The following is a 23,008-nucleotide window of genomic DNA, read 5'->3' as shown; positions in this document are numbered from 1 at the left end:
CAGCCATCATGACGATAGCCAGCATCCCATCAACACTCCAAGTGTGACCCACAGTTGGGGGGCGGGGCTGAGCCTGAGATGAGCCTGAGACAGCCCAGGTGTTGGGCTTGACAAAGACATTTGGCAGTTTTCACAGACAGGTTCAAAGAATAATGGGAAAATATGGTTTCAACACGGGGCAGATGGGGATCTCTGCAAAGAATTAGAAACCAGAGAAACCTAAGTGAAAATCCTATACCGTCAGAATGCACTAGCAAATGGAAACTGCACCGAAGGGGCTGAGCACCTGCCTGAAAATGTGGTCAGGGAACTTGAGGATCAAGCAGTAGAAATTACCCAGTCTGAAAAAATGTGGCATGTATGTGCAACTGGGAGTCCGGTAGAAAAAAGTAAGACTGGACAGAAAAGAATTTTGAAGGAATAAAAGCCAAAATATTCCACATCTGAGGAAAAATGCTCTCCCAGAGATCCAAGAGCCCCACAAAGGTTACGTATCAATAGAACCAAGTATAAACACAACACAAACTTCTAAAAATGAAAATGATCATCTCAGAAACAGGCAGAGAAGTGAGACACACTGGGAACAGGGAGAAAACTTAATCTGTAATCCCGTCCGCTGGGGCCCGGAGACAGTGGAGAACCAGTGGGAAGCAGCAGACGATGCACAGCCGCGGCTGTTTACCAGGTTTAAGAGCAGGAGTTTGGGATTCGGCAAAGCACACCATCTAGCCTCCCTTCTCCTCTGTGACTGGGACAAGAAACACAGCATTAGGACAGGAAGGAGGGAGCATCAGTGGTAAAATAGAGGGGTTAAGGAATAGAGGGGAACGTAAGGATGGCTAATTCCTGCATTCACAGGTCCCTTTTAGTCTGATGTCCCATAAAATTAAATGATATATACCTGGATTTGCTTGGCTTATTTGAGAATGTAGGAGAAATTATATCTTAAATTAAAAAAGAGTTGGGGGGAAAAAAACAGACTGTCGAACCAGGATTTTATACTCAGGGAAAACATTATTCAAAACTGAGAGAGAAATACAACCATTTTCAGTAATCAAGAGTGAGGCCTCCACCCAGCCAGCTGCACTGTAATAACCAGGTGAGTGCTGCCGATGGGAAGGGCCTTGAGGAGGGGACAGAGCGCACCAGAAATGGTAGAGGGGTGGGAACAAATCAGAGACAACATTCTCCCTTCCTGTAATTTAGTTCAAAATCAACTGATAGTTTAAAGCAAAAACAATGTTTAGGTTGGGTTTCTAACTACATATAAAGATATACCAACAAACAAGGCAAGAGACTGGACAAGCTTGGACAGAACACCTCGTAGGGAATGACCGTTGGCCTACGCTGACCGCCATCACTGCTCGGGGAAGGCCATTCTTCCTGACAGTTACAATCTCTCAGGTTCTTTTCAGGTTCTTTTCAAAGGCCCTCTAAATCTCACCAAATTAAACCCTGGTGATTAAACTTCCTATGGAAAGAACACAGCTCCTGTGAGGCTCACAAATAAGTCGATTTGAATGTAAAGTGTCCACCAAGCAGGTGAGAACCATCCCGCTCCATGAGTCTGACTACCCAAGTGTGTGAGCCACCAGGGGCCTCAAGTCCCCTCCAGCCCTCCAGCCCCACATGCTGCTGTACCTCTGTCCCCGAGCCCGGTCCCGGGGAGTCCACTTTCCGCTTCTTACGGGGCCCGATGGCGGCCAGCGCAGTGAGGTTGGCGTCACGCTGCCTCATCTGCGCCAGCTCCTGCTGCTGCATCTGCGTGAAGGAGGAACAAGGACAGTCACCTCATGCATGCTTCCTGCTCACCATAAAGTGATACACAGACCAAGGGGCTGGCAGAAATTTCCTAAGTTAAAATGTTTGGACTTCCTTTGAAACAGAAAGCATATACCGAGATGCGCTCACCATAGAAAGCTTAGAACATACGAAAAAATTTCAAAAGTACAGGCCCAACCAGTGTGGCTCAGTGGCTGAGCATCGACCCCATGTACCAAGAGGTCGCTGGTTCAATTCCCAGTCGGGAAACACCCAAGTTGTGGGCTCGATCCCAGTAGGCAGTCAATCAAAGTTTCTCTCTCCCTTCCCCCCCCCCCAAAAAACCAATAAAAATATATATTTTTTAAAAGTATGGAGACTGAATGCCCCCAGGGAGAAGTTATGACGACACCTGAAGTGGGACACAGTCTGCTCTGGAGAACGCCTGGGCAAGCACTTCCAGTAGCTACAGAAATGCCGCCACACGCAATGCCACAGCTCTAGCCCCACTCTCCCATGTGACATTCGGGTGCGTGCGTGCAGGACCCCCAGTGGCAGAGGAGGCCTTCCGGCCACAGAGCCCCCACCTCTTTCGCCTTCTGTTTCAGCCGTAACTGTTCTGGATCCTCTTGTCTGGACCGAGACTATTTTTCAGAGAGGTAAAGAAGGAAGACAAATTATGACCTAAATGTTCATCATCTGACGAATGTGTTATATTCATGCAATGACACCCCCCACATCATAACAAGAGGCAAGTGGTTTAAATGCTTTAAGACAAAAGATGAAACTCTGTGTTGCACGTCATGAATAAAAACAAACATGATTCTTCAGAAATACCATTTGGACATAAAAACTAAGATAGGGTCTCTGGCACATCTGCCAGCTTCAGGGGCCTGACCGGGTGGGACACAAGACAGGGCACCAGGAAGGGCCTGCCCCACGTGCGGTGGCTCCCGAGGCCTCACACCCCAGTCCCACTCCTGCTGACACCCCAAACACTGCTCCAGCCCCCCAGGAGCCACAAGGGCACCCGTGGTGCCCAGCACACTCAGCCAAGCGGACTGCAAGCACTTGCCTTGGCTGCGCGCATTAAGATCTCCCTTTCCTGCTCGTCCTTCCTCTGCTTTTCAATCTGATCGAGCTGTTCAAAAAACTTGAGCTGAGCCCGGACATCACTTGCCTGCTCATACCTGTCGTCATCCTAAAAAGGTAAAAACGATGTTTGTCACCAAATGGGAATCCAGCTGGACAGTCTGCATGCCCCTCCCCGGGTCTAGTGCCCACGGTGCCGCCCGCGGGCCCGACCCCACGTCCACGCTGACCCTGCACCTGACATGCTCCACACGTCTACATGAGGGAAAAAGGCATGTTTACACTTCAGTGTGTTTAAGTAACAATCATTTATAGGAAAATAAACATTTTTAGAGCAAAATGGCTCTGTGCTTTCACTCTAACTGCTGCCCTGCAGGCGCTGTCGCCTGGGCCCGTCCTGCTCCAGTGCCCGGGACAGCATTCACACTGGAGAACAGAAAGAATGTGTTCCGGCTGCTGCCGTGCAGGCTGGGCCTCTGCTCCAGGTGACCCTCCACAAAGCCCAAGGGGTGATGTTCCAAGTCACTAGAGCAGGCCAGAGGCCCCGGTCTGCAGGGTGAGCTGGGAACCCCAGAGGGAACTGGGAGCAAGACCCCATCATGCCCAAGCTGACAGTCACCTTCACCTCTGTCCCAGCCAAGCACTCCTCCCTCCCCAGCCTGGGGGCAGACCACCCAAGAGCACTGTGGGGCCAGAAAGTGGGACTTTCCCCAAACCTAGCTCTGCAGGGAACCAGAACAAGCTGGCAAGGGGCTGCCTGCCCACGCCACGACAGCAGGGCATCTGGTCCAGGAAATAGCACATTACCTTATATGAGAAGTTCTTCTGCTGAGCCGTTTCTGATATTTTTTCCACGAGGTTCTGCAGCCTCTGTTGTGTGGCGTGTGACACATAACTCACCACGTCAGGGTGGAGTTCCGTTATGCCGTGCTTCTTACCTGGAGGTCGGGCACAGTCCCAGCTTAAGTTTAAGCACTTCTTTCTCAGCACTCTGCGGCCCTGCGCAGCCTTGGGCAGCCCAGTCAGCCCACAGAAGGGGAACCGTTACACCACCCACGTGGAAGGTGTGGCACCGGCAAAACCCGTGGTGGGGAGCTGCTGACAGGGCCGCTTGACCCCGAGCACTCCAGTCACAACGCCCACCAGACCCGCATGTGGAAGAGGAGCCCGGGACAGCCGTGTGACAGGAATGTACCTATTTCTAATATCCTTCTCTGCAGAGGCGCTGGCAGCAGGAAGGTTTCATCTTTGCAGGACCGCGTGAGCGTGCCCACCAGCTCGGAGTTGGTGGCCAAGATCCTTGCACTTTCTTCCGACAGGTTCACTCCGGCCATTGAGGCCACGTCGTTAATGTCGTCATCGTCCCTTCAGATGAGAAGAAAAGGTGACTGTGCCAGGCAGGGGCTGCCGCAGGGGCACACTCGGGCGGCCCCAACTTAAAGGCCACGAGCAGGGCAGAGGGGACAGGAAACCCCTCGCAGAAAGCACAGCTAGTGTCTCCCAGGCACGCGTCCCGCCAGCTGCCTCGCGCTGTCACCTAAACGAGAGAGCCTAGGGGTCTCTCTGACAGGAACCCTGGTCTCTTTTTTACACTTTTTCTTTTTAATCCTCACCTGAGGGCATTTTTTCCACTGTTTTTCAGAGAGAGTGGAAGGGAGAGGGAGAGAGAGGACCGATGTGAGAGACACATCAACTGGTTGGCTCCCGACCAACAAGGGCTGGGGATCGAGCCTGCAACCGAGATACGTGCCCTTGGCTGAAATCAAACCCGAGACCCTCCAGGGGTCCGCAGGCCAATGCTCTAGCCACTGAACCAAACCGGCCAGGGCAGACCTTGGTCTTTTAAAGAAATACCCTCTCGGGGTCAAGGTCGACGTGAGTCTTTGCACACGGATGGATGGACGGACGTGTGACAGCGCTCCCCAACAGTCAATGCCAAGTTCAGACAGCAAAACCCAACAACACTCGACTCACTGCTCAAGGAGTTCCCCCAAGTGGAGCCCTTTTTGAAAGTCACAGAGCACTAATTTATTTACCAACAATCACAGGCTCTCAGGAAAGCTGCAGCTCAGTATGAAGAACTTCCTGAACCAACTGAGGGTCTGCTGCCAACCCGATACCCGCACACAGCGTCCCTGTGGACAAGGCGCCCCCAACAGAACTGGGTGCCGGGAAAGCAGGCCCCCACCGCACTCTGTACCACCAGCCGTGCTCAGACCCGCCCCAGATTGAAGGACTGGCCCAGGAACATCGTCCACAGCAAAGGGTCCTGTTTAAAGTCACATCTTGCATTTTGTTCCGTGTCTCTTCAACCTCCTTAGGCCTGGAATGTTTCGCAGTCCTTCCCTGACTCCCGTGCCCTTCACCCTTAGAAGATCACAGGCCACTTGTTTTGCAGTGTGTCCCTGTTTTCCATCTGACATCCCCTCATAACAAGATGTGGGAATGCATCTTTGGCCTCCTCAGGGACTGAATTTTGTTGGTCCCTGCCCGGCTTCCCCACCATCAGGGAGGGCACTCTGTCCCCTTGTGGCTGGTCTGAGGACCTGGGTGTGTGTGCATGTGCACGTGTGCGTGTGCACGTGTGTGCTCTGAAACTGTGTGTCCCGTTCCTCATAAGCCATCAGTTTATTCACTTTATAGGCTCATGGTTCCTGTCTCAGCCATGAGTAGTCTGTTCCTACAGACGTGGACAGCAGGAGGAAGGCCACTCCAGGGACCTCTGTGAACTCTGACCATGCCTGTCCACCCCAAACACTGCTCTCTGACCTAAGGAGATGGTCCATGCCTGCTTCGCCTTCTCCTGATCCCAGACCAGGGATGAGCCTTTCCCAGGCACCCTGGGCATTGCAGGAAATGGTTGTAAGATGACAAGATGTGAGCACCGGATGCTCACTGCCACCAGGGTATCACTGCTCCCAGTTCCTTGGGTGGGTGGAGGGAGGAATTTCCACCTATAGCTACTTCAACTTCTACAACTGAACCACGAGCTGATGTCACAGTGTCTCATTCCAAGCCAACACCACAGGGTCCACAGCTCATTCTGTTCTGCAGTTCCTTCCTTTCCCTTCTGACAGGGAGAAGCTGAGGCTTCCACAGCCTCCATCCACTCACAGTTCTGATCTGTAGTGACTCCACCTCCCATCTCCAGCATCTGCCCCCTCCCTACACCCCAGCTCTGCCCTCAAGCTGGGCTCTCCAGGCACACAACTCCTCACCCTGCTCAGACACTGACCCAACTCCAACTGCCTGACGGCCATGGGGAAGCAGCGTCTGGGAAGGGAAGGTCCCACAAAAGCCTCCTGACCCGCGACACTTCCTAAGGCTTCATCGTAACGACAGTCACCACCATAGCCCTTCCTTCTGCCCTGACACACCAACACCCACCATGCCCAGGCTCACAGCTGCAGGTCCCAGGCTCCAGTCCACACTTCTGAGGGCTCCAAGGCTGAGAACAGGGCATGAGGCCCCACAGTAGGACTGTGATGCCCTCAAGAGTACAGGCTAGCCAAGACAGGGACAACAGCTTCTCTGTGACTGCATGTAGAATTCCTTACCGAAACGAGCCTCCCCCAGGCTCCTTAAGTTTATTTTTCTGTGCAGCAGCTGCTTGGGCCGAGACAGCAGAAAGAGCTTTGGTTCCAGGTAACACAGCTGGTTTCACCACAGGGACTGCAAAACAAGGGACACAGGACCCCCAAATGCAGGTGTGTGTGCATCATGCCCTTGCGAGGCCAAGACCCCAAGAGAACACCCCTACCCACTACAATGAAGCTCTTAAAAGCAATAGATTTCTGACCCTACGTCACAGATAAAAATGTGAGCGGCATCTCTGAAGCCTTTACTTTCCTGCACCACATGGACAGGTGATGGCTGACCACACTAGGTGACAGTTAATGCTTAAACAGCTAAAATGGTTAATTTTGCTGTGTGTGTCCTAGAATGGTATGAAAATTGGAAGACAGGACCCTCGGCGAGTGGCCCTGGGGCCGTGGCCTCACCTGGCTGCAGCGGGTTCAGCTGGATCTGCTGGGGCGTGGTCAGCACGATGCGGTTGTGAGGCTGCCGGAGGGCCACCATGGGCGTCTGTGTCAGCGTCACCTGTGGGGGCCGGATCAGTGCTCCAGGCTTGGGCGGCTGCTGGATCACCTGAGGCAGAACAACAGCCCTGTGAGCACTGAGAGTGGCCAGCGCCCCATTCTCGGCTGTCCCCCAGCCATGGCCTGGGTCAAGCAGGGTCAGACTGTAGGCCCCACATCAGCACTTCAGGGCAGATTTGCCACCTGGAGGCTGCCTGTGACCCAGCTTGAACGGCCATCTCTCCCCTCATGTCAGCACAGATGTTATGGCTGCCTGGGGCTACTGGTCAAGTTTTTGTTCCTCCTCATTTTCTCTGAGTCGAGGTGGCATTTACACTGGGAGGAGGTTAGATTCCTACATCCTGCCCTGAACTTGATCCTCAAAGAAGGGCCTCTCCTACTGTCCCCCAGCCATGGCCTGAGCCCCACCCCACTGTGTGCCTGCTGCTCCCCTTAATGCAGGGCCTGCTTGGCTCTGCCTGCCTTTGACTCCTGCCACCGAGCAAGAGCTCGCCCTCCGTCTCTGCTCCCCATCTATCCATCTACTTTCCAGCCAGCCCACTTCCTCCATGTCCAGCCTAGGTCTGCCACCCCACACACAGCAGCACTCCAAAACCTGGCAGTACTGAGTGCTCCCCGCTGGGGCTCAGTGACACTAAGGCCCCTTCTAAAGCCACACAGCTACGGTATACATGGCCTTGCCCCAAACCTCTGGGGCCAGGCGTTTCACAATCCAGTTTCTGAATTTTACAAAGGTAGCCTGGTGGGTGTGTTCAGGGGCAGGCACAGTGGGGATGGGCGGTGCCCAGGGATCAAACTGTTTCTGCAGTGAGACCTGTGAAAACGCGCTGTGCAGGACAAGCAAAGACAGTGGCACCCCAGGTGCTTCAGGTCAGGTTCAGCCATAAACCAGGGGGAAAGCTTCTAGTTTTCACATCCACAGGCTTCAAGGAAGCAGGGAACTGGCCAGACTGGGGGCTGGTTGCCCACTACAGACTACACACACACCCACACACGCACACACACACACCCACACACACACACACACACCCACACACACCACCCCCCCCTGCAGAGAACCCAGGGAAGCTGAGCATGAAAGGGACCCAGCTGGTAGACAGAGACTAAAACCAAGAAACACTGATGACGTTACTCACACACCACGCACCCAAGGTCAGCCTCCGACAAAAAAACGGATTCCCACCAGGGTCTCCTCGAGAACCTAGCCCTAGAGGTTGCTAACCAGGGCAGCTCTGTACCTATGACACATGGAAGGAAAGGCCAGAGCAAATCTGCCCCTTGGACTGAACAGGACCATGGAGCTGTCACATGGACACATCTGGCCCTGAGACCGTTCACAACTTCCCCGCTACCAGGCCAGCCTGCTCCCTCACCATTAATCCAGACGAAACCCATGCAGGTTCCAACCAAGCAGGTAAGAGCAGGTGAGAGAGCTCTGGGTGGATTCCATCGCCCACTCGGTTACAATGTTGTACCATTATAAAACACACTCCATAAGCCTCATAAATGCCAGAGAGCCTGGCTTGTGTTTTTCTGTAACTGGCTTTAGAGGAACAAAACCTCTTTGAAAAATTTTTTAAAAGACTCCGAATCTGCCTATGGGAGCAAAGTCAGCCTTTCTCCAGCTACAGAGCTCAGAAAATAGGATGCAGAGTGTCAATGAATGAATGACAGCAGCCTGCAGCTTCAGCTCCTAGAATCACCATGGCCAGAACTCGCTGCAGAGCCGGGGCCTACACCGTGAAACAAAGGTTCAGGCAGCTGTCTGCGCGTTCAACGTCAGCACACAGTTTTTTGTATCTGGGCTGTTGCTCCCAATCAAAACATCCAGCAAAGAGTCACTACAAACACTGAGTCCTGTTTAGCCAAGATCACCCCCAACAATACAGGTGCTGGAAGGTCAGTGGGTGAAAGCCAACACGCTGACTTCATGCTATTGAGGAATGAATCACAGAATCGCAGGGCCCAGGCCACTGGTTTAACCACTGAAGTTAACACCCAAGGCTGTCCTGCAGGCTCCCTGAGCCGAGGAGCAGGAAGGCAGGCAGGGGTAAGGGGCTGTCGCCTGCATACCAGCGGCGTGGGCTGCCCCTGTTTGCCAACGCCAACCTGTGTGGGCTGCGTGAGGCTGATGACAGGGGGCTGGAGGGCACTGGTCACGGTGGCTGCCGTCTTCCCAGCCGTGCGCTGGACCGAGCTGCTCAGCACCACAGCTGTGAGTGCGGTGGTGGCCTGGGGGGCGGGTGGCTGCTGCTGCTGGCTCTGCTGGATGAAGGCTGCTGAGTCAGGGGTCAGCTGTCTCAAGGCGGGCAAGCTCCTCTGGGCGAAAACAAACACAGGGTTGGCAGACAGCACAGCTCAGGTCCCCTCTCCCAAACTCAGAAACACACCACTTTGAGAAAAACTTCTCGAGCTAGAGTGTGGGTTTCAGAGCCTAAGGAGACTCCTCTGGTGCGGGTGGCAGCCTCCAGCACCCGCTGACCTGGACCCGAGCAAGCTCGTTCTAGGACAGAGCAGCATTTTGAAATGCTCTAAGAATGTTTGACACCAGAGATTATCTAAGGGACAACCAGTGCTGTGAAACCCTGGGTCCTCGCTGGGGTGGGTGCCATCAGCCCTCAGGCTCATGGACTACCCGCAGGTCAGCCCTGTGCTTGGAGTGCATGCCCCAGAACACTGCGGAACTGCAGTCGCAGAGGCCCAGAAAGGCTTCCAGAGGACCCTGCACACCCTGCACAGGGACTTTCAGCTTTCCGTGCGCAGTGCCAGCTGTGCAGCCTACTCCTCCCTAAGGACAGCACAGAGGTGACAAGGGCTTCACAGTTACCTTCAGGAAAGGCACAAGGTAAGGTTGAGGTGAAGAATTAAGTTCTCGGTACAGCCGGCTGGTGAAATCTTCCGCTTCGATTTTTCCGTCCTTAAAAATAAAATTCACGTGAATTCCTGCAGGACTGGAAGTTCACACACACCTCTCGATGCAGGTACTCTGGTCGCTCTGCCAGGTCTGGGCCGGACGGGACGACAGGAGAGTCAGCGTGCCACACTAGGCTGACATGGGCTCCCATGTGTGCACCGGGCTGGAGGCTGACTAGCCCACCCCTGGTCTCCCTCACCCAGCTGTAACTCAACACTGCCTGGCCCTGACCATGTGTCAGGCATCCTGCCAGAGCCAGATCAGCCTGAGGGAACCTCACTGTCACAGTCAGAGCTCCCTGCACAGGTGCAGGGGACTCAGGGACACCTTTCCTCAGGGACGACACCTGTGCCAAGACCCCGAGCCTTGGGGAGGAAGCCCTGGGGGGAGGGCTCTGCAGAACATCCCTGCCCAGGGATCCTGGTCTCCTGGCATGCCTGGGACAGGCGCCGTGTCCCACACAGGACAGGGCTGGAGGTGAAGCTCTCACCAGCAGGTGCTGCACCAGCTCCTTCACGTTCGCCGCCGTCTCCGTGGACTGCTTCCCAGATGAGGCCAGTTTTATCAACGTAGACAGGAAGTTCTTACACTTCTTCACGTTTTCCATTGTTTCCTGCATCGAGTAAAGACACCAGTGAGAAAGGCTCAAAGGCAGACTTTCGTCATCACTCTGATTTGACTATGACACGAAAGTGAAAAATGGCCGTCTGCTCTCATCTCTCAAGAACGTGCAGTGCTCTCCTGGCCTGCTGACAGGGCGTGAACCCGGCATGTGCCCAAGGATACCTGACCACTCCATCTAGAGGCCCCAGCTCAGCTGGCAATTTCCTCCCAGGAATGTAATCAGGTAAAAACCATAGGGGTAAAAGGATGGCTCCATAAGATGATCACCACAGTGCTATTTATCGTAAGGAAAACTGACATCTACCCAAACACACAGCAACAGGAATTAAAGTTCCTGGTGCCACAGCCATTGCAGCTGAGGAAACTGCTTAGCAAAGAACAGGGAAACGTCACAAATGAGGTGTGGTCCCATTTGAAGGCTTGTGTACAGGCAGGAACTGCTAAAGTGCACACAGAATGGACAAGTGCTGTTCCGTAGAAGCAACTCCACATAGTCCAGTGTGACTGCCTCAGGTGCCACTGCCCAGGCCTCTGTCACCCTGGGGAGCACTCTGCCCATGCTGTCCCGGCGGAGGGGCTCCCGAGGCGGCACTCACCGTGGCAGCAGTGGAGGTGGTGGTGGCCCCCTGGACGGTCCGCTGAGGTGCCCCAGTCTGAACAGCCGTCGCTGTCCCGAGTGAAGCTGTCTGGGCAGTGCCACCCAGAACAAGCTGAGGCTGCAAGAACCCAAAGACAAGGTAAATAAAGGCTGCGAGAGGCAGCCTGATGTCCGAGAAGAGAGGTCCCTGCAGGGCTGGGGCCCCGCTGGTTGTGCATGCTGGGGGACACGCACCCTGGGGGCTTGCAGACAAGGTGACAGGCCAGCCCAAGCACTACAGTCCTCCATGCCCAAGAAGCAGGATGTTCCACTTACAGCAAAAACTGACAGAAACAAAGCCAATCGCTGGAAAGAACCTGGTTCTCAGGAGTCAACCCTGAAAGTCACATGGTGACTTTCCCATCCTCAGAAAGTACAAAACCCAGACAAACTCCAACGGGAAACGCCCTCGCCTGGTCTATACAGAGCCTAGTGACAAGTCAGCCCTCCCACAGAGCAGCTCCATGAGGGAATAGGCTGGGGTCCCACACCCCTTCTGCCACCCAGCCTTTTCCTTGCTCTGCAGGAGTGAGTCTCATCAGGAAGTATCACGAACAGGGTTTGGGGAGCAACAGGAGAAGTGGGTGAGAGTCAGTGAGGAGGGCCACCTGCTAAACAAATGAATGGCCAGACACACTGCCAGGCAGCTCCCCCGCCACCATAGTCAGGCTCCTGACCATGGCTCTGCAGCAGAGTCATGACGCCAACATTAACCGGTTTTCTTAACTAGTCTTCCAAATTATAATCTGGCCTTCAACATTTTCTCTCCAATTTTTGTAATGTTCCCTTCTTACAACTCCTGAAAGCAAAGGCAGTGCCTCAGGTGGTGGCCCGGTGGCCCACTAGGGGTGCTGACATGCCCCCCCAACTGGAACCCATCCAGGCTCTCGGGTGTCCCAGTGGCTCCACGCTGCGGACACTGGCTTCTGGGGAGGCCCAGGAGCTGTGAGTGGTGACGGGCTTTTCTTTACAGTCCGTCTTCTCTCACTTGTAACATGAAGCACCAATCATCACTTTTCACCAGCAAACAATCTAACTCAAACCTCAGGGAGACCAGGAGCAAACCATGCCACCGTCTCTGGGCAGCAGGGGGCACTCTCATCCTTGGGGTTTCCTTCCTTCACTCTGGGGCCTGTCCCCACATTTGCTCCTGCTGGCCCCACCAACTCCCATTCACGAGAGACACCGAGACTGCAGGGAAGCAGGTGTCAAGCTGACTATGCCTGGCTGCATTCTGGAAACCCATTCACTACAGCTAGAATCCCAATGTGCCAACCAGACCAAACTCGAGGCTGAAGCCTGCATCCTGGAAACTTCCCAATGCCTGGGCAGCCCTTCCATGTTTAAACATTGTCCCCCACTATAGACACCACAGCTAAGGGAAGACGAGATCCACTGGGGGAAGAGCCAGCACTGGGTTGCTCAGGACCCTCTACCCCCTCAGCTCACTGCAGAACCTGCCCTCACTGTGCGCGCTCACCAACGCCTCACCCCTCAGCTTGAGCTATCTGCTCTGGCTGCTCCCACCCAGTGGCCCTGACCACTGGGTCTCCTCCGCTCTGATGGGAGGGGCGAGCCTGGCCGGGACACCAGAGGCTGAGCTGTCTTGAGCATCACAGCCTGACATTGTGACAATGACACACAGTAGGACCTGGGACATGGTCAACGACAGCACCGCCACCACCAGTGCATTCGCGGGTCAACAGGTGCACAAAGACTCTCGCACTAGGCTTTCCCTGCTCCAGAAATGTCTCACAATCAAACATCGATAAGGTGACCTTCCATTATGCTCTGGCAGAGTGGGCAGTTTTAAACGCGCTGCTGGTGCTCAAGTCTGTGCCGCTTTAAAGAGGAGCCCTGTCCCAGCCTACGCTGCCCTCAGAGAAGAACCGCCTTCAACAGGCTTCCCCCAGTGCTCTGCTTCGCGTCCCACACCCACGCTCAAGCCTGGTCCCTGCAGAACGCGGGCCTCACCTGCACTCCGGGCGAGCGCTGCAGTGCAGCAGCTGGCTGTACCGTCGTCTGGGCCTGAGACACCTGCTTAATTATGGTAGTCGGGGTCACCTGCCGGGCAATAATGGGGGTCCCAGGTGCCTGGAAAACAAGCAAGACTCATCTAAAAGGAGCGACAGTATGAGACTAGCCCACCACCCCGTACACCCAAACCAACCCGGAACACAGAGCAGACGGTCAAGTGCGTCCACAAGTTCATTCACAGTCTCAATGAAGCCGCCCTAATTCTAAATGCCTGTTCCCGGAGTGAACGTGCAGGCTCGCCACCTTTGCTACTACATGAGAACGCCCTAGACGTCTTCATCACGAAAGCATGGTCCTTGAAGAACGCATGCATCTGGAACTCAGTCCCATGAGGACTGCTGCGACCTTGTCCACAGCACTAAAAGTGATGAAGGCTCTAAGAAGCACGTGTCCCCTGGGTCTAAGACCAGTCACACCTCGCCCCGATGGGAAGACAGCCTGAGTCCTGAGCAAGGTGACGATGAAGCTGCTTTGAAAGGAGACAGACAGCAAATGCTGACGGTCAGGCAGTGACACGCACAACCAACAGCCTAAAGTGAGACCACGGGTACCGTACGTCTGCCTCACACTAAACAGAACAGACTGGGACACTGAGCTGTTCCAGACACTCAGCGAAGGGGCCCTTGGGTGTCTCCCAGCACACGCGGCCGCCCGCTGCAGTGCAGCGCGCCTACCCAGGGGACGCGGCTGACATCACGGAGAAGGGGGTCTCCACTTCAGTCACTACCCAGCCCACTAGCTCAGAACAGAAGGAAGACGCAGCAGACAGGGGAATGGGACCGTGCTGCCACGTGCCCCGTGGAAACCATGGCACAGACAAGGAACTCGGACACGGGCAAGCCAGCACGTCTTCAGCATCGGAACCTAGCCTCCCGCCACAGCCCCAATACCTGTGTCCAGTGGGGAGGCAGGGCCTATTCAACACAGTCTTGTCAGGTTCTTCTGTGTCTTCCTGACAAGAATGGCTAACACTCACTCAGTGTTCCTCTGCCCACTAATCTTAGCCCCATAAGTCTTAGCTCTGCCCTTAGAACAGCTCTGTAACATAAGCACTGGTACACCATCTACTCTGCAGAAGAGGAAACTGAGGCATGGGAAAGTGGGGTGACGGAGAGAAGGGCAGGGCTGGGGCCGAGTGTCACTGCTCAGAAGCTCCGAGCCAGCTCCTCTGAGCAGGGCTGTCCTGGACGCCAGCGTCAGCCACCAGGTGGCGAGGCAGGACACCTGCCAGACGGCCCTCAGCAGGCGCAGGGTGCACACATGACTCACCTGGACGGTGGAGATCTGGACAGGTGGGGCACTTGTGGGGGTTGCAGGGCGGGGCGCCATGGTGGTCTGAGGCTGGGCCTGGGCGTGGGCCTGGGCCTGCATCTGGGCCAAGGCCTGCTGAGGGATCATTAACAACTGCCCGTTCTCGCTGCGCACGAGGACCATACCTGGGGACAAAGGACACCTGGCGTCAGAGCCCGGGAAGCAGTGGTTCTATGGGGAAGCCTGGCGGCTCTGAGGAGAAACGGGACCAGTGGTGACCTTGGAGTCACTGACTGACATGCCTGCCGAGATGGTGCGCAGGACAAGGACACACACAGGGCAGCTTCATGGACTCAAGGAGCAATCGAGCCTTCCTGCTGTGGTGAGCCAGGCAACACAGCTCTGCCAGCCACACTGTCACCCCACAGCCACCCCACAATGACCTCAGCGTGCACCTACTCCAGAGGCGGCGGGTGCAGGGACCTCAAGGGCCTGGCAGAGCCCCACAGGCACACATTCTCCCTGATACAAGCTGCCAAGTGCTCATGGGTGGAAGGTGCCAGGGAGAGGTCCGGAGGTCCTGGCTGGAGCCTCAGACCCAGCACTGCATGGGGCAGGTCCCTCGGCTCTGCCTCCACCCCACCTGTGACCAAGGCAGCTGGGACCTGGGAGCTTCCCAGCCTGCTGTCCTGTGAAGCCCCAAACAAACACTACCTCTACCACCTGGACCCCATGGCACCCAGGCACCATTCCCCTCTGGGTGTGGGTGGCACAGTGCCCACGGCTGACCTAGAGGGGGCCCCACAACACAGACAGGGAGAACCACTCACACTCCATGTGCTTGAGCTCCGTCTTGGGAAAGCAAATACAATCATGCAGGTTTGGCATCAATTTTAGCTTCAAAACCCAGCAGCAATTATAGCACAGACGACATTAGACAATAACCTGAGTGTCTAACTTCACATTTAATTCCACGAGAGTCAGGGATGGAGCTTTGACGGCGACCTACACTCTTCCTCTGCCAATGCCTCAACAGCTAGCCAAGCCCCGTCCTCCCCTTGGGCAGAGATGAAAATGGTGCTCTCAGGAGAGGAAAAGCCTGGCAGGGGACATCCTGTGGGCGCCACACCCTCCTGAGTCCAACAGAAGTCAGAAGAGCGTCTGAAGCTGCTGGGCTCTGGCTCCTTCAACACCCATTACGACACCAAGAAACAACAGGCTCTCCCCAGGCTCACACCTACAATTCTTGATCCAGAGGAACCACCTTTATGCCCATTAACATCCCTTTTTAAACAAACCATGCTGAAATTGCAAAAACAGAACAAAACCAAAAATCAGGCTGCTGCAATCCCCCAAACCAGGGCGACAGCCGTGCTGCCACCAGAGCTAGGTGTAGGGCTTTGGAGACTGCCCAGCCACCATGCAGGTCCACGCTGCGCTGGAGACCACAGCAAAGAAATCTTGGTGAACCCCCTCGATGCCATCCTCCCAAACCCACCACTCACTCATCACACTCACTCGCCCATCCACGCAGGACCCTTACTCCTCTTCAGAATTCTGGACGCCAAAAATCACCACTGGCGGGGCAAGGACCAAATGAAGCATAGCAGTGCCTATGGCTTAACACCCACTGTCACCCCTGTTAACACGGCAGTCAGTGCATACACTCTAATTACCAGATGCTTTGTTGATCAAAAAGTTATATCCACAAAAAGTTAAAGAAATACTTGAATAACAAATATTCATAAAATTACAGTGTGGTTAAAATGCTACTGAAGTAAAAGTCTAAGAAAACAGATGCCAATGGCAACTTGCCTGTGGTTAGAACAAAAGTCAGGGAAGGAATCACAGGTCCTGCCAGAGTGATGTGACTCTCAGCAGAGAACTCAGCCCCTTAGGCACTAAAAGTATCTGCAAGCCTGGCGGGTGTGGCTCAGTGGTTGAGCTCATCCTGTCCATCAAGAGGTCACCAGTTTGATTCCTAGTCAGGGCACATGCCCAGGTTGTGGGTTCAATCCCCAGTCGGGGTCCATGGGGGAAGCAGCCAATTGACGTCTCTCTCACAGCAATGTTTCTCTCTCCCTCTCCCTAAAATCAATAAAAAACTTTTTTTTTTCCCAAAAAGTATCTGCAAGTGGATATGTAAGTGGGCGGGAGAAATTACAAATGCCACTGGACATCCAGGCAACGTGGGTGACTGTAGAAATGATTGCTCTAACCTGACCACAAATGCAAGGGGCTCCTCAGAGGAAGGGAAGTTTGTTTGCACACTTGGCAGGCGTGAGCTGTACTGGGGTGTGCTTTCCTCTGACTTCCCTGGTTACAATGTTATCAATCACAAGGAAAGTCAGGCACACGTGAAGCTGCATCAATGCATGTTTTAATGACATTATCACAGCTCTGGATCTTGTGAACTGGTTATAACAACTCATTTCAAACAGACACACACAACGTACAGTATACATTCATGCAAAGGCAAATACAACTTTGTCTCAAAATGTAACTGAAGAATGTTAGATAAAATGTTGTGAAGAAATAATATCCTGAGTTCACAGGCACCCCGGCCTGGGGATACCCATCCGTCCTGATTCCCATCAGGGAAGGAACCCTGCAGGTATAACCCACTCCCACCTTCCGGATGGGTCCACCAAGGCCAGCAGGGAGTGATTTCTCCCAGAGCGCCCAGGGCAGCGGCTGGCACACCCCAGTGCCTCCCACTCCACACACACACTCTGGCTGCTTTGCTTCAACAGGAGGCTGTATGCCATGGGCCACATTCTTCCAGCCTTTAAACCGGGAAGGAGAAGGCACATCTGACACAGTAAACAACTTCCATTTCAACCTTCCCACCAATGTGGTCAATCCCAGGCCAATAGGCAGTTAATAACAAGGATGGCGGAACATGTCCTGGGGCTGTCTCCTGATCAAACCCCACCTTGGCCCAGGCCACCCTCCCCGTACCCCAGCACCAGAGGCCCTCAGTCCACAGCCGCCTTCCTCATCTCCCTCCTCTGCACTCAGGCCACCAGAAACCACAGCTGGCCCATCTGCACAAAGAGTAACCATGATGTACCCTGATCAAGCAGACAGAAGACAACTTAGGGTTTCATTCTGTTCATGATAGGAAACAAGAAATGAGGAAACGGAACCTCCCCGAAATCCCAAGTCCTGTGGCTACAGGGGCTGCCCGACGTGCACGTGTACAACGTGTGCTTTGATAACTGGGAAGAAAACTGAGGTCATTTTGTTGACGTTGTTTTGTATTTTCTTCTTTTCATTTCTTATATCAAGCAATTCCATGTCATTCAACATTCTTCAAAAACAATTTCAGTGTCTGCATTTCATCCAAAATGTATTTATGTCCTTCTTGATGGAAACTCAGGCTGGTTTCTGTCCTTTCCTATCAGGAAAGCTCGGGTTTTAAAGTCACACAGCACAGCATCACACCTCCACCAACAGTCAGAATAGCCACGCTGTGGACTGCAACCAAGCGGCACGTGCTCACTGGTACAATGGGGCCCTGACAACCACCTGTTTGGGAGCCCAGGGCGCCCCACCAGGGTGGAAAGTGACGAGAGCAGGGCAGCGAGCAGCCCGAGGCCACAAGGCCACTCAGGGAGACCACGTCTCCCATCTCTGCCCAAGCACAACCACCAGGTCTTAAGGACTGAACAAACCCGCCCCTCCCTGACACACCAGAGTTCAAGGTAAAGTCAAGTGTTCTCACCCAGTTACAGTTCTTCTGATCCTTCTCATGTCAACTTTTTTTACTGAATCCAGAACAAAAATGTAGGTCACCCCAGCTGCACTACACATTGACCAAGCATTTTTGGACTTGCCTAGGGACCTCCACCTGGAAGAATCCTGCTGGGGACACTTACCCATCACAAGCCCTCACACACGCTGTTCTCACACACGGTTCAGGGGCTCCCCGGCCCTGGGAGGACACATCGCCCAGGAAAATGGCCCAGGGGTGATGACATGGGGCACAGACCAGACCCCTGTGCTCACCCTCACCCCTGTGAGGGACCCTAGGCTGTCACCTATTAGAGGACAGAGAATCTAGAGAAAATGGTACAAGAGGCAAAGCCACCACAGTTAAACAGGTGCTGAAGGAAGCTGTCCCCAAACCCTGACGCTGACACCGAAGCTGCCAGGAAAGGGACAGAGCAGGCGCTGTCTGGAATACGAGAATTCACTCTGAGGCCGCCCCATGGAGTCGTAACTGCCCAAGTAGGCTCTTGGAGGACGTCCCTGGAGGGACAGGAGGAGAAGCCTGGACAGAGCCAAGAGCCCAGGAGGACAGCCACCTTCAGACCACAAAGTCCCACTGGACTGTCTTCCTCAGCTCTGTGCCTTCAGAGCGGGATACACCATACTTGGCAAATACGTTTCTGCATCGGTTTACTAAAAACCCACTAACTTCATCTTTAACATGCTCATGACAACTCATCACATAGTGGGCACACAGTGGTGGGTATACATCACCTACTGACACAGAAGAGAAGTGAGATCAGGAAGTGCTCCCAGCCCTTCCCCCGGCCCCCAGTGGCTGCAGGGCCCATCACCCTCTACTTCAGTGGCCCTGCCAGGGTTTGTGACCAGTCTGCTCAGGCAGAAACCATGACATCCTGCAACTCCTGAAGTCAAGCAGGTGGTGACTGAGCTATCCATGTGTCACTGTCACTGCCTCATGACATCAATGCAGACCCCTCCCCACAGTGCAGGGCTTGGTACTGCCACTCCTGCAGCTGCGGTTCTGAGGTGGACCCAGGACCCTTAGGCCAGGGCCTACCCCCCCCCCCCACTCAGTGGAGCACACTCAGGGTGAAAGCAGCAGACAGCAACGAGGGTTCTGTTCTCATTGCACGTGCAAGTGCAATAACCATAGGTGGCCAGGGGCCATTGTAGTTTAAAGCAGCAGGTTCCCTAGAGGTCCTCAGGTGCTGTGTTTAAGAATCTCACTAAGTCCCTGGCCAGTCTTGCTCAGTGGTTAGAGCGTCAGCCTGCAAAGTGAGGGGTTCCCGGGTTTGATTCTGGCCAAGGGCATGTACCTCAGTTGCAGGCTTGATCCCTGGCCCTGGTCAGGGCTTGTACAGGAGGCAACCAAATGATGTGTCTCTCTCACATCGATGTTTCTCTCTCTCTCCCTCCCTCTCTTCCACTCTCTCTGAAAAGCAATGGAAAAAAAATCCTCGATGAGGATTAAAAAAATAAAAACATAAACAAAAGAACTTCACTAAGGTGCGCACAAGAACACGCACCCACTGGAGAATGAGGGCGGGAGAAGGGTCTCTGCTGACATCACATATTTCCACACAGGCCGACAGTGCAGATGAACAGGTCTAGAGTGTAATTTCTGAAAACTCACCATGTTAGACTAAAAGAGAAAAACCACATGAGCATCAATACAGGAAAAACGGCATCCAACAAGATCAGACGTCACGCGTGACAAAAATCCTCACCAACTAGCAAGAGAAAGGAAGTCCTCAACCTAACAAAGGGCACCTCTGAAAACCCAGGATAAACGTCCGACATGGGAACGAGGCACATTGCTTCTGTTTTTCGTCCCCCAGGGGTTCCAACCGGTGCTAGGAGGCAGGAACAGGAACAAGAAATTAAAGGGTGCAGACCAGAAAGGGTGAAGTTGCAGGCACTATGTTTGTCTTTTTAGAAAATCCTAAGAAATCCACAAAACTGCTATAAGACCTGATATGTGAGTTAAGCTTAGTAACAAGATTTAAAGTCAATACTTAAAAAGTGACTGTATTTCTAAAAGCTAGCAACTGGAATTTGCGGTTTTTTAAAATACCATCTACATAACATAAAAATGACTGTTTAAGGTTCTATTTCACAAAACATGTTAATTGACAAACACTGAAAACTATAAAACAATGCTGCAAGAAACTGAAAGACCTAAATAAATGGAGAGGTTTGCCATGTTCATGGATCAGAAAACTCCATACTGTTAAGATGTCGATGTCATAAATCTGATTTACAGATTCAACACAATCCCAGGCAAGACACAGGAAGACATTTTTTGTAGAAAATGACAAGCTGATTCTACAACTTCTATTGAAATGTTAGGACCCGAATAGCACCAAACACATCTGAAAAAGAGGAGTGGGTCCAGTCTAACTCCAGGCCTTCTCCAAAGGGCTACACTGATCAGGTTCTGTTCTGAAGCCTGGGGACAGGACACAGTCCAGAAACTTGGTCCACAGACACACAGCCCACTAACTTTCAATAAAAGCAGCAGGAGAATTCAACAGAGACAGGAAGATATTTTCAACAAACAGGGCTGAATTAACTGGACATCCTACAGGAAGAAAATAAATCTCAACCCCCTCCCTTACAACTATCCCAAAATTAACTCAAATTAGATCGAGTAAGAGCTAAAACCATAAAAAGTCTAGAAGAAAATATGGGGAAAAAATCCTTGTGCCTGGAGTTAGGCAAAAATCTCTCTGATGAGACCCAACATAAACTCTGAAGGAAAAACTGATAAACCAGACTTCCTCAAAATGGAAAAGTTGCTCTCTGAATGAAAAGGCAACAGACTAAGAAAATATTTATAAAACAATTTTATCTGATAAAGGACTTATATCTAGAATATGTTTTTAAAACTCTTACCAAGTCAGTAATAAAACAAACAACTCCATTAAAAACACAGGCAGAAGATTTGAATAGACGCTTCACAAAAGATATGCAAATGAAAGATAAGCACATGAAAAGATGCTCATCATTAATCATTGGGGAAGTTCAAATTAGAGCCTCAGTGGGCCAGCAGTACACCCAGAAATGGCTAAAATTAAAGACTGACCACAGTAATGCTGGGCAAGGACTCAAAACAGCCATCACACACTGCTAGTGGGAAGAGCACTGCAACTCGGCGGGCGTAGCGGTTCACACAGGGAAATACGCGCTTCCCGGATCCAACAATCCCACTCCTGGTGTCTACCCAAGAGAAATGAAATCAGGTCTACTCGAGACTCACAGGGATTTTCTCAGATGCATTATTCGTAACAATCGGGGGAAAGAACCCAAAACTGGGAACTGGACAGAACAGGTAGTCCATGCCTAGCGTGGAATTCTCGGGAGGAGGCACAGACTCCTAGCACCTGCTACAACTGCGGAAATCTCACACATGCCCTGCCAAGTGCAAGACACCAGACGCAGAGCACTATGGTTGGATCGTTTCACTTACATAAAGCCTGTGACAAGGCAGCAACAAGTTGGGATGAGGGTGGAGATGGGCTAACCACCCAGGGCGAGAGGAAGCCGAGGCTCTGGAGTATTTCTGATCCTGCTGTGAGGATGTGTTCACGGTGTGTGTTTGTGAAAACGCACAGGCCACACACTGAGAAGGGGGAATGCTCCTGTGTGAAACCATGCCCGTTAAACTGAGGAACACGCACTGGCGGATGGGGCAGTGGGACCCTAGGGCGCCGCCGGACCACTGAGAAGGGCTGGCAGTTCCTGACGAGGCTGAGCATACACTTGCCACACACCTGTCCATGCAGGAGCTTCGTCACCCTGCCAAACGGTGAGTGGATGATACGTGTGTCCAAACACGGGATGCTCTCAGCATAAAAACACATCCTGCTGCATGCAGCAACATGCATGGAGTGAAGACAGACACAACTGCAGCATGTGAGCCATTCAGATGAGATTCTAGAAAGACGAAACCAAACTACTAGGCAGAAGGCAAAAAGGCCTGCCCGGCCGGGAGCACTACCAGCCAGGGGCACTCGGGGACTCCCCAGTGAGAGGGACGTCGCATCTGATGGTGACAGTGGGGAGACAGGTGCACACACTTCTCAAAACTCAACCGGGATGCCCGCAATGGGTACACATGGTTGTATGTAAATTATGCCCCCCTCCAAAAAGGTGCACATGCGCAGACCTACAGTTACAGGTGAGCCCCCGACACCCTCAGATGCCATGGACCTGGTTTCCACATCACCTGGGAAGGTGACTGGACGGGAGCTGCACTATCAGAAATCATGTGTTCTCTGTGGGCAGCAGATAGAAAATGTTAAATTTCTCAATTAAAATGCCTCCAGAAGATGAATGCAGGTCGTGTGAAGAAAAACTTGGACCTGGCAAGGCAGCTCTGTTGGCTGAGCGCCATCCTGTGCACTGAAAGCCGCCAGTCTGATTCTGTCAGGGCACCAACCTGGGTGGTGCATCTGATCCCTGGTCGGGGCCTATGGAAGGGAACGACTGATGTTTCTTTTTCTCTCCCCCCCTCTTACTCTTGCTCTAAAATCAATAAAAACATCCTCGGGTGAGGATCAAACACAAAAGACCCTCAAGGCGCACACCTGTGTCGGAGCCCACTGGTGCGGGTCGCGGAGTGTCCCGCGCAGACACCAATGAGGCACCGACGGGAGGGAAACAGGGATGAAGGCAAATCTAGGAAATTCGGACTTTGCACCATGGGAATGTCTCACAGGTTCAAAACAAAATTATTTTTCATTTTTATTGAATGCACTGAGGTGACACTGGTTAATAAGATACAGGTTTCAGGTGTACAGTTCTACAATAAACCACCTGTATACTGGACTGTGTGTTCCCCACCCCAAGTCA

General features: G+C 53.0%; 1 protein-coding gene across 1 annotated transcript in view; it reads right to left on the bottom strand.

Annotated features, from left to right (window-relative positions):
• TAF4 (TATA-box binding protein associated factor 4) overlaps window positions 1-23,008 on the bottom strand; it is a 54,831-nt gene that overhangs the window by 11,644 nt on the left and 20,179 nt on the right. Inside the window, 13 exon segments of the mRNA XM_081149248.1 lie at window positions 1,642-1,761; window positions 2,349-2,405; window positions 2,837-2,962; window positions 3,661-3,791; window positions 4,049-4,218; window positions 6,411-6,525; window positions 6,855-7,002; window positions 9,027-9,272; window positions 9,781-9,870; window positions 10,358-10,480; window positions 11,088-11,207; window positions 13,103-13,222; window positions 14,435-14,601. Of these exon segments, the coding sequence (XP_081005374.1) occupies window positions 1,642-1,761; window positions 2,349-2,405; window positions 2,837-2,962; window positions 3,661-3,791; window positions 4,049-4,218; window positions 6,411-6,525; window positions 6,855-7,002; window positions 9,027-9,272; window positions 9,781-9,870; window positions 10,358-10,480; window positions 11,088-11,207; window positions 13,103-13,222; window positions 14,435-14,601 (1,733 nt within the window).

This window comes from Miniopterus schreibersii (genome assembly GCF_964146895.1).
Source record: "Miniopterus schreibersii genome assembly, chromosome: 10".
NCBI lineage: Eukaryota > Metazoa > Chordata > Mammalia > Chiroptera > Miniopteridae > Miniopterus > Miniopterus schreibersii.
The sequence above is the reverse complement of the archived record's forward strand: the minus strand, read 5'-3'. Positions and strand labels throughout refer to the sequence as shown.